Genomic DNA, 9770 nt, shown 5'->3' with positions numbered 1-9770 from the left:
AATAATAAATTCATCAAATTTAGCGTCTGGATGCTCCTTATTAATCACATCAGACCAACAATATTTTTTAAGATCATCCACATAAACAGCAAATTATTTTAGAAGCATTTAAGGAAGTCTGCACTCACAGGCCCCTGAGCCTGTAGGGAGGTGACTTGAATAAGGATGTGACTGCAGGAGTATGATGGTTTTATTTGTATGTATAAAAAAAATGGTGATATTTTTGTCTTTTGAATGTAGGTTTTTCCCACTTTCGTATAATGGATATTTGTTCTATAGTTTACAAACCATACAGTAGGTGGCGGCATGCATCTTTAATAATTGTTTGCGGACGTCAATAATACCATAGAAGAAGCAGAAGACTGATGGGTGATTTCAGAGATATTAGAAAAGAAAGAGATAAGAATCCCTGCAGGATTAAATAGATATACATTTTTGCTAAACTAATCGTCACACTTCTAAAAGTCAGGGTATGGAGTCAAAAAACCTGACTATTTTCCTCGAAAGTACATCATGTCACGAATTCAAAGCTATACGATATTACAGAGAACACGTTCATTATCTCACAACTTGGAAAATATTTGTAATGTTGTTCTTCTTGGTGACGTAATTCATGTTTTGTTTTCAGCTGGCACCCATTGAAGAACGGATCGCCTTGTCCCAGAATGCACCGCGTAGTCTTAACTACGGATGGGCATCTGGGTCATGTGTATTACCTCAAATGTAATGCAGTTTCCCATCTCCTGAAAAGTATCTCTGTCTGAACACATTTCCGGCACGACAGAGGTAGTGCTTGAAGTTAGCGCGGGCAATTTTTTGTTGTTGTTGTCAACAACGTCTTCGTTTTGCTAACGTTAGAGGTCTTGTAAACATTGATATATATATTTTTTTTTTCTCACGAACTAAGGATACGTGTCTAACTGTATCATATGTGTCAACTTGATTGCAAGTTTAGTTTCAGCGTGCAAATAATAACACTCCTTTTTCAATAATTGGGAGAAATGGCGGAAGGGCTGTGCTACGCTAGCTAGACCGATTTATTATCAAGCGGGCTAAATACGTTTGGCTGAGTCTACACGGACAGAAATGGACTCCAAATACCCAAATCTGGTAGCTATTTATTTTCGCTAAGTATTGACAAGCTACCTTTGGCTAGCAAACTAACATTACAGAATAACTTGCCATATGCAGTGAAAAACTAGCTAACATTAGCTACCTAACGTAACTGACTATAGTTAGCTAACTTGCTAACACCGTTAGCTATCCCAGCTGATAATCACGTCTGCAAAACGTCAATCTGTCTTTTCACAGGCGAGACCTCAGAAGAAGCTCCGGTACTTCTCCAGTAAAGCGAGGTAAGAAACCTATTCTAGATAACTTGGTATAGAGAAATGGCAATGGCGTATTTTTGTAGGCATTAACTCTGTTCGTTCGTTGGACAAAGCCTATGAGGAAAATGTGTTTTTGGAAAAACGCCGAAAATAATGTCTGTCAAGTTGATGTTATACGTTTGGTTCTATGAGAATCTTAAATCAGCAAACGTAACTTTGAGTTGAATATAATTTATGTAATAATTATAAACAAATCAAAGGTTTCGTAATAAAGGTAATGTTAACTGTGCGATCATAGCAGTCAGAATAACACGTATAAAATATCCTAAACCTGTGTTAATTTGGATAAGAAAGAAACGCACACCTGTTTAGGAGAGGTGCTGGCTGGAGGAGTAGAACACCTGTTTAGGAGAGGTGCTGGCTAGAGGAGTAGAACACCTGTTTAGGAGAGGTGCTGGCTGGAGGAGTAGAACACCTGTTTAGGAGAGGTGCTGGCTGGAGGAGTAGAACACCTGTTTAGGAGAGGTGCTGGCTAGCAGAGTAGAACACCTGTTTAAGAGAGGTGCTGGCTAGAGGAGTAGAACACCTGTTTAGGAGAGGTGCTGGCTAGAGGAGTAGAACACCTGTTTAGGAGAGGTGCTGGCTAGCAGGAGTAGAACACCTGTTTAGGAGAGGTGCTGGCTAGCAGAGTAGAACACCTGTTTAGGAGAGGTGCTGGCTAGCGGAGTAGAACACCTGTTTAGGAGAGGTGCTGGCTAGCGGAGTAGAACACCTGTTTAGGAGAGGTGCTGGCTAGCAGAGTAGAACACCTGTTTAGGAGAGGTGCTGGCTAGCAGAGTAGAACAACTGTTTAGGAGAGGTGCTGGCTAGCAGAGTAGAACACCTGTTTAGGAGAGGTGCTGGCTAGCAGAGTAGAACAACTGTTTAGGAGAGGTGCTGGCTAGCAGAGTAGAACACCTGTTTAGGAGAGGTGCTGGCTAGCGGAGTAGAACACCTGTTTAGGAGAGGTGCTGGCTAGCGGAGTAGAACACCTGTTTAGGAGAGGTGCTGGCTAGCAGAGTAGAACACCTGTTTAGGAGAGGTGCTGGCTAGCAGAGTAGAACACCTGTTTAGGAGAGGTGCTGGCTAGCAGAGTAGAACACCTGTTTAGGAGAGGTGCTGGCTAGCAGAGTAGAACAACTGTTTAGGAGAGGTGCTGGCTAGCAGAGTAGAACACCTGTTTAGGAGAGGTGCTGGCTAGCAGAGTAGAACAACTGTTTAGGAGAGGTGCTGGCTAGCAGAGTAGAACACCTGTTTAGGAGAGGTGCTGGCTAGCAGAGTAGAACACCTGTTTAGGAGAGGTGCTGGCTGGAGGAGTAGAACACCTGTTTAGGAGAGGTGCTGGCTGGAGGAGTAGAACACCTGTTTAGGAGAGGTGCTGGCTAGCAGAGTAGAACACCTGTTTAGGAGAGGTGCTGGCTAGCAGAGTAGAACACCTGTTTAGGAGAGGTGCTGGCTAGCAGAGTAGAACAACTGTTTAGGAGAGGTGCTGGCTAGCAGAGTAGAACACCTGTTTAGGAGAGGTGCTGGCTAGCAGAGTAGAACACCTGTTTAGGAGAGGTGCTGGCTAGCAGAGTAGAACACCTGTTTAGGAGAGGTGCTGGCTAGCAGAGTAGAACACCTGTTTAGGAGAGGTGCTGGCTAGCAGAGTAGAACACCTGTTTAGGAGAGGTGCTGGCTAGCAGAGTAGAACACCTGTTTAGGAGAGGTGCTGGCTAGCAGAGTAGAACACCTGTTTAGGAGAGGTGCTGGCTGGAGGAGTAGAACACCTGTTTAGGAGAGGTGCTGGCTAGCAGAGTAGAACACCTGTTTAGGAGAGGTGCTGGCTGGAGGAGTAGAACACCTGTTTAGGAGAGGTGCTGGCTAGCAGAGTAGAACACCTGTTTAGGAGAGGTGCTGGCTGGAGGAGTAGACTACTAGAAAAAGGATAACTGCACACTCTAGGAGCTCAGATGCAATAATTGAATAACCTAATAACCAGCGTTTTGACAGACGCGCTGTCTTCATCAGGGTATGATGACAAACCCTGCTGGTCACTAGTTTTTATAAAGTGTCAAAAAAACACACACAGGTGTCTAATCATGGTGGGATGTGGCCTGATATCATTGGTTAATTCTCAGATATAAGAAGAACATACAAACACATGAATGGATAGCATACGATAATAGATACAATTTGGATACATAGGCCTACAAACATTTACAACGAATAGCAAAATCACAATCTCAAGAACGGCTTCAGGTCAAAGTCTACATTGAGACCGAAGGGAGCAAGGGTCTTTAAATTATAGATCCAGGCAGCCTTTTGTTTTAACAATAAATTGTCGAGGTCACCCCCTCTCCTAGGGAGGGTGACATGTTCGATGCCGATATAACGCAGAGACGAAATCGAGTGGTTCGCTTCCAAAAAGTGGGCCGCAACTGGGCAAGTCGTGTTTTTGCTCCTAATGGTGCTACGATGCTCTGAGATACGTACTTTTAATTCACGCTTTGTTTTACCCACATCATTTTTACCACAAGGACAAGTTATAAGGTAAATAACTGCCTTAGTGGAGCAGGTGGAAACACCTTTGATTGGGATCCATTTCCCTGTTTGGGGGAGTTTGAAGGATCTACATTTATAAGTGCCATTGCATTGAGCGCAGCCATTACACTTGTAGTTTCCATCTGGTAGAGGTGCAAATAGATGCCGTGCAGGGATATTTTGGGGTGGTAAATCAGTTTACCCTTTTGATCTCTGAGATTTCTGCCCCGTGAGAATACGACCAAGGGAGGGTCTGAAAACACATTACCAATACTGTCATCGGATCTTAGAATGTGCCAATGTTTGTGAACGATTCTCTTAATTTGTTCAGAGCGCTTTGAATGGAGGGTAGTTGGAACGCAAGAATGCTTCTTTATGCGAGACTGTCCTTGAAAGAGATCACGTCTTCATTTGTTTTGCATTTTCTCAGTATTAATCTGACCATTTTTGTACCCCCTCTGCTTGAATATTTTTTGCGTCTCAGCCATATTTCTTTCAAAATCTGATTTGTTTTTTGTAAATTATTTTGATTAGACAGAATTGGCTGTAGGCTAAACTGTTTTTCAAGGGAAGCGGTTGACAGCTATCAGCCCTCAACAAACTATTACAATCAGTAAGATTCCTGTAAAGGTCACTGTATAGAACATTATCCTCAGAAGATCAAGGAAACTGATTTGACGTGTGTCAGATTGCATAGTAAATCTCAGGTGCTCAGACAAGAGTTAAGAAAAGCATGGAATGCCTGGAGCTTTGAATCACCCCTCCATAGAACACAAATATCATCAATGTACTGTTTCCAAATCAACCCGTTCACCTCAAATAGTGGAAGCATGCCATATTTGGATTAGATAATGCTGAACAAGGTTGGAATGTTATATAAATATAATAATTAGTTAATTTGACAAATAAACAAGTCAGTTGGAATTGAACTGGATGCATTAGACTTCAGAGTTGCGTTGGGGGCATACTTATATTTCACTGTACAGTCTTACCTAAGGATTGTTGATCCATGAAATGGGGTATCAGTCTACTTGGTGACACACAGGATTTGTGATTAACACAGAACACAACTGTGAAGAGTTTACACAACTATTAGTGTCGTGGCTCTTATTTACGGGCTTTGACTGTGGGAAATCACCTCCCGTCAGCCAATTGTGCGTATTGACATTTATATTTAGTATTTATTAGGATCCCAATTAGCTATTGCCAAGGCAGCAGCTACTCTTCCTGGGGTCTAAACAGGAAACAACACAACAAATAAAAGACATACTATACAGCGCCTTGGGAAAGTATTCAGACCCCTTGACCTTTTCCACATTTTGTTATGTTACAGCCTTATTCTAAAATGGATTAAATAAATGTTTTACTCATCAGTCTACACGCAACAACCCATAATGACGAAGCAAAAAATTCTTTATGCAAAATATATATAGAATTTTTTTGCAACTGTGTATATATACAGTTGAATTCGGAAGTTTACATACGCTTAGGTTGGAGTCATTAAAACTCGTTTTTCAACCAACTCGTTTTTCAACAACCACTTTGTATAATGTTTTTAATTGCTACATGATTCCACATGTGTTATTTCATAGTTTTGATGTCTTCACTATTATTCTACAATGTGAAAAATCGTACAAATAAAGAAACACTCTTGAATGCGTCGGTGTGAACTTTTAACTGGTACTGTATGTACATATAACTAGGAATACATGTGTAGATGTGCTGAGACAAAATACTCAGTGCAAAAGGGGGTCAATGAAGATTGCTAAATAGCTAACTATTTAGCAGTCTTACGGCATGGGGGTGGAAGGTGTTCAGGATCCTGTTGGTTTCAGATTTAGTGCATCGCTCTCGCTTGCCGTGCGTTGACAGAAAGAGTCTATGACTCGGGTGGCTGAAGTCTTTGACAATTTTTAGAGCCTTCTTTTGAGGTCCTGGATGGCAGCGAGCTCAGCCCCGGTGATGTACCGGGCCGTACTCACAAGGCTTGGGTGGTATACTCTATACCAGGCTATTTGGAAAAAAGCCACGGGATGGATTTTCAATACCGTTAAATTCAATTTTATATCTAAGAAATGGTTTTGTAGCTACATTTTAAGAAAGTACCTGAGGTCAAGTTGTGCAACAAACAACACTGCCAGGTCACTGTAGACCTCCCTGTAGACCTCCCTGTAGACCTCCCTGTAGACCTCCCTGTAGACCTCCCTGTAGACCTCCCTGTAGACCTCCCTGTAGACCTCCCTGTAGACCTCCCTGTAGACCTCCCTGTAGACCTCCCTGTAGACCTCCCTGTAGAGACCTCCCTATAGAGACCTCCCTATAGAGACCTCCCTATAGAGACCTCCCTGTAGACCTCCCTGTAGACCTCCCTGTAGACCTCCCTGTAGACCTCCCTGTAGACCTCCCTATAGACCTCCCTGTAGACCTCCCTGTAGACCTCCCTGTAGACCTCCCTGTAGACCTCCCTGTAGACCTCCCTATAGAGACCTCCCTGTAGACCTCCCTGTAGACCTCCCTGTCACATCGTCGTCTGTGATAAAGGCTGTCGTGTCGTCAGCAACCTTAATGATGATATTGGGGTTGTGCCCGGACATGCAGTCGTGGGAGAACAGGGAGTACAGGAGGGGACTAAGCACGCAGCCCTGAGGGGCCCCTGTGTTGAGGGGTCAGCGTGTTGTTGCCTACCCTCACCACCTGGGGGGCGGCCCGTCAGGAAGTCCAGGATCCAGTTGCAGAGGGAGGTGTTCAGTCTCAGGTTCCTTAGCTTAGTGATGAGCTTTGAGGGCACTATGGTGTTGAACGCTGAGCTGTAGTCAATGAATAGCATTCTCACATAGGTGTTCCTTTTGTCCAGGTGGGAAAGGGCAGTGTGGAGTGCAATAGAGATTGATTCATCTGTGGATCTGTTTGGGCGGTATGCAAATTGGAGTGGGTCTAGGTTGTCTGGGATGATGGTTTTGATGTGAGCAATGACCAGCCTTTCAAAGCATTTCATGGCTACAGATGTGAGTGCTACGGGGCGGTTAGTCATTTAGACAGGTTACCTTGGCGTTCTTGGGCACAGGGATGGTGGTGCTCTCCTTGAGGTATTACAGACTCGGTCAGGGAGAGGTTGAAAATGTCAGTTAAGACACTTGCCAGCTAGTCAGCGCATGCTCTGAGTACGTGTCCTGGTAATCGATCTTGCCCTGCGGCCTTGTGAATGATAACATGTTTAAAGGTCTTTCTTACATTGGCTACGAGATCGCACAGTCGCCCGGAACAGCTGGTGCTGTCATGCATGGTTCAGTGTTGCTTGCCTCGACGTAAGCATAGTCATTTATCTCGTCTGGTTGACCTGCGTCACTGGACAGCTGGCGGCTGGTTTTCCCTTTGTAATCCATGATAGTTTGCAAGCCCTGTCACAGGAGGTCGTAGCGGGACTTCTTGTAAGTGTCTGGATTAGTGTCCCGCTCCTTGAAAGCGGCAGCTCTTGCCTTTAGCTCAGTGAGGATGTTGCCTGTAATCCATGGCTTCTGGTTAGGATATGTACGTACGGTCACTGTGGGGACCACGTCGTCGATGCACTTATTAATGAAGCCGTTGACTGGTGTTGTAAACTCCTCAATGTTATCGGATGAATCGCTGAACATATTCCAGTCTGTACTTGCAAAACAGTCCTCTAGCTTAGCATCCGCTTCATTGGACCACTTCCTTATTGAGCGGGTCACTTGCACTTCCTGTTTGAGTTTTTGCTTGTAAGCAGGAATCGGGAGGATAGTTATTGTCCGATTTACCAAATGGAGGGCGAGGGAGAGTCTTGTATGCGTTTCTGTGTGTGGAGTAAAGGTGATTGAGTTTTGTTGCCTCTAGTTGCACAGGTGACATCCTGGTAAAAAATGAGTTAAAACGGATTTGTTTCCCTGCATTAAAATCACAGGCCACCGCCTCAGGATTTGCACTTTGTTTGGTTATGGCCTTTTACAGCTCGTTGAGTGCGGTCTGGTGGTAAGTACAGCTATGAAATATGTATGAAAACTCTCTTTGTAAATAGTATGTTCTACAGCTTGTCATGAGGTATTCTTACTCTGGTGAGGGAAAAACTTGAGACTTTCTAAACATTAGAGATCCAGCTGCTATTAAAGGACAATTCCACCCATAAACCATCTTTTGGTATTTGTTTCATTAGTCCATTGTTGACATAGTCCCAACATGTTTTGCTTGAAAGTAATCAGGTTTTCAAGATATTTAACTTTCAAAATACAGAAATCATCACTGTATGATGTATTTTCCATTCTATGATGCAAAATGCATCATATGATTGTGCATCAAAAGAGTTTTTGGGTGGTGTTTTCCTTTAACAAAGAGACACACCCCTCCTCCCTTAGTCTTACCAGAGGCTACCGTCTGGTCGAGACAATGCGTGTAAAAACTAGACAGATGTATATTATCTATTGTTCAGCCACGACTCCGAGAAACATAGAATATTACAGTTCTTCAGGTCCCGTTGATGGGATAGTCTCGAGCGGCGTTCGTCCAGTTTCTCTAGTGATGGTACGTTTGCCAGTCGAAAGAAGGATAGAGGCGATTTTATTTGCTCACCAACGTAGTCTCATCAGGATCCTTGCTCATTTGCCTCTTGCGCCATCGCTTCCTCGTTCGAGTCCCGGGAATTAGGGCCTGGTCCGGAGTAAGCAGTACGTCCAGAGCTGACGACTCGTTGAAGTAGAAGTTGTCATCCAAATTGAGGTTTGTGATTGCAGTGCTGATGTCCAAAAGCTGTTTTCGGTCATATATATTTTGTTGTTGTTGCATGCGACCAACACTTGCACAATATGGCAGAGCCTAATCAAACCACAGAATGAACATTGTTTCACGCAAGCAGCTGGCAAATTTCACAAGTTCTTTCAGCTGATAATAAGGAAATGTGCTTGGGTCGACTATGTTCGGTTACATTCTTCTATTGATTACAAGTGACACCCTATCGGAGCTCTCAACCTCCTACCGTCGAAAGGACCAACGGCACGGACAGGAGGTGTAAATAGGATTATTTTCAACATTCTGGCTTGTAGAGACTTGCATATTTTTTTTTGCCAGACTTCTGGCTGAATTTGCATGGGGTAACCAGTGATCAGGTTGTCATACATTAGTATAATCAATGTTAACCATCGTCATAAATACTAGAAAATGAAACCGTCTTTCTATGTTGATGTTCTTCTGTCCTGTCAGCGCATCAACCATGAAGGGAAATGCCAAACTGGACATTGATGACTCCAATACTTGGTTCAAAGACTTGGGTAAGAAATATACTCACTTTAATATTCATCCTCTCACATGTTGTCAATGGAAACTAAGATTCCTGACCAAAGTCGCATATAAAGGAGGTGGAGATGGGGGCTCCAGAGTGGCGCAGCGGTCTAAGGCACTGCGTGTCAGTGCTAGAGGTGTCACTACAGACCCTGGTTCGATCTTAGGCTGTATCACAACTGGCCGTGATCGGGAGTCCCATAGTGCGGCGCACAATTGGCTCAGCGTTGTCTGGGTCAGGGGAAGGTTTGGCCGGTAGGCCATCATTGTAAATAAGAATTTGTTCTTAAATTACTTGCCTAGTTAAATACAAAAATGTATATACAGTTGAAGTCGGAAGTTTACATACACCTTAGCCAAATACATTTAAACTCAGTTTTTCACAATTCCTGACATTTAATCCTAGTAAAAATTCCCTGTCTTAGGTCAGTTAGGATCACCACTTTATTTTAAGAATGTGAAATGTCAGAGTAATAGTAGTGATTTATTTCAGCTTTTATTTCTTTCATCACATTCCCAGTGGGTCAGAAGTTTACATACACTCAATTAGTATTTGGTAGCATTGCCTTTAAATTGTTTAACTTGGGTCAA

General features: G+C 43.4%; 1 protein-coding gene across 6 annotated transcripts in view; it reads left to right on the top strand.

Annotated features, from left to right (window-relative positions):
• Positions 1-763: 763 nt before the first annotated feature.
• The window catches only part of si:ch211-161h7.4 (uncharacterized), a 57415-nt gene continuing 48408 nt past the window's right edge, over positions 764-9770 (top strand). For 2 of the 6 annotated variants that reach the window (XM_082970839.1, XM_082970838.1), the window contains exons 1-3: positions 764-1110; positions 1312-1355; positions 9102-9169. In XM_082970839.1, the coding sequence (XP_082826965.1) occupies positions 1087-1110; positions 1312-1355; positions 9102-9169 (136 nt within the window). In that variant the 5' untranslated portion in view covers positions 764-1086. Of the gene's footprint in view, positions 1111-1311; positions 1356-7626; positions 7881-9101; positions 9170-9770 lie in introns of those variants that run through there. The other 4 variants (XM_082970843.1, XM_082970842.1, XM_082970841.1 and 1 more) reach the window with 3 other exon arrangements.

This window comes from Salmo salar, chromosome 29, assembly GCF_965601325.2.
Source record: "Salmo salar chromosome 29, fSalSal1, whole genome shotgun sequence".
In the NCBI taxonomy this organism is placed as follows: Eukaryota; Metazoa; Chordata; class Actinopteri; order Salmoniformes; family Salmonidae; genus Salmo; species Salmo salar.
The sequence above is the reverse complement of the archived record's forward strand: the minus strand, read 5'-3'. Positions and strand labels throughout refer to the sequence as shown.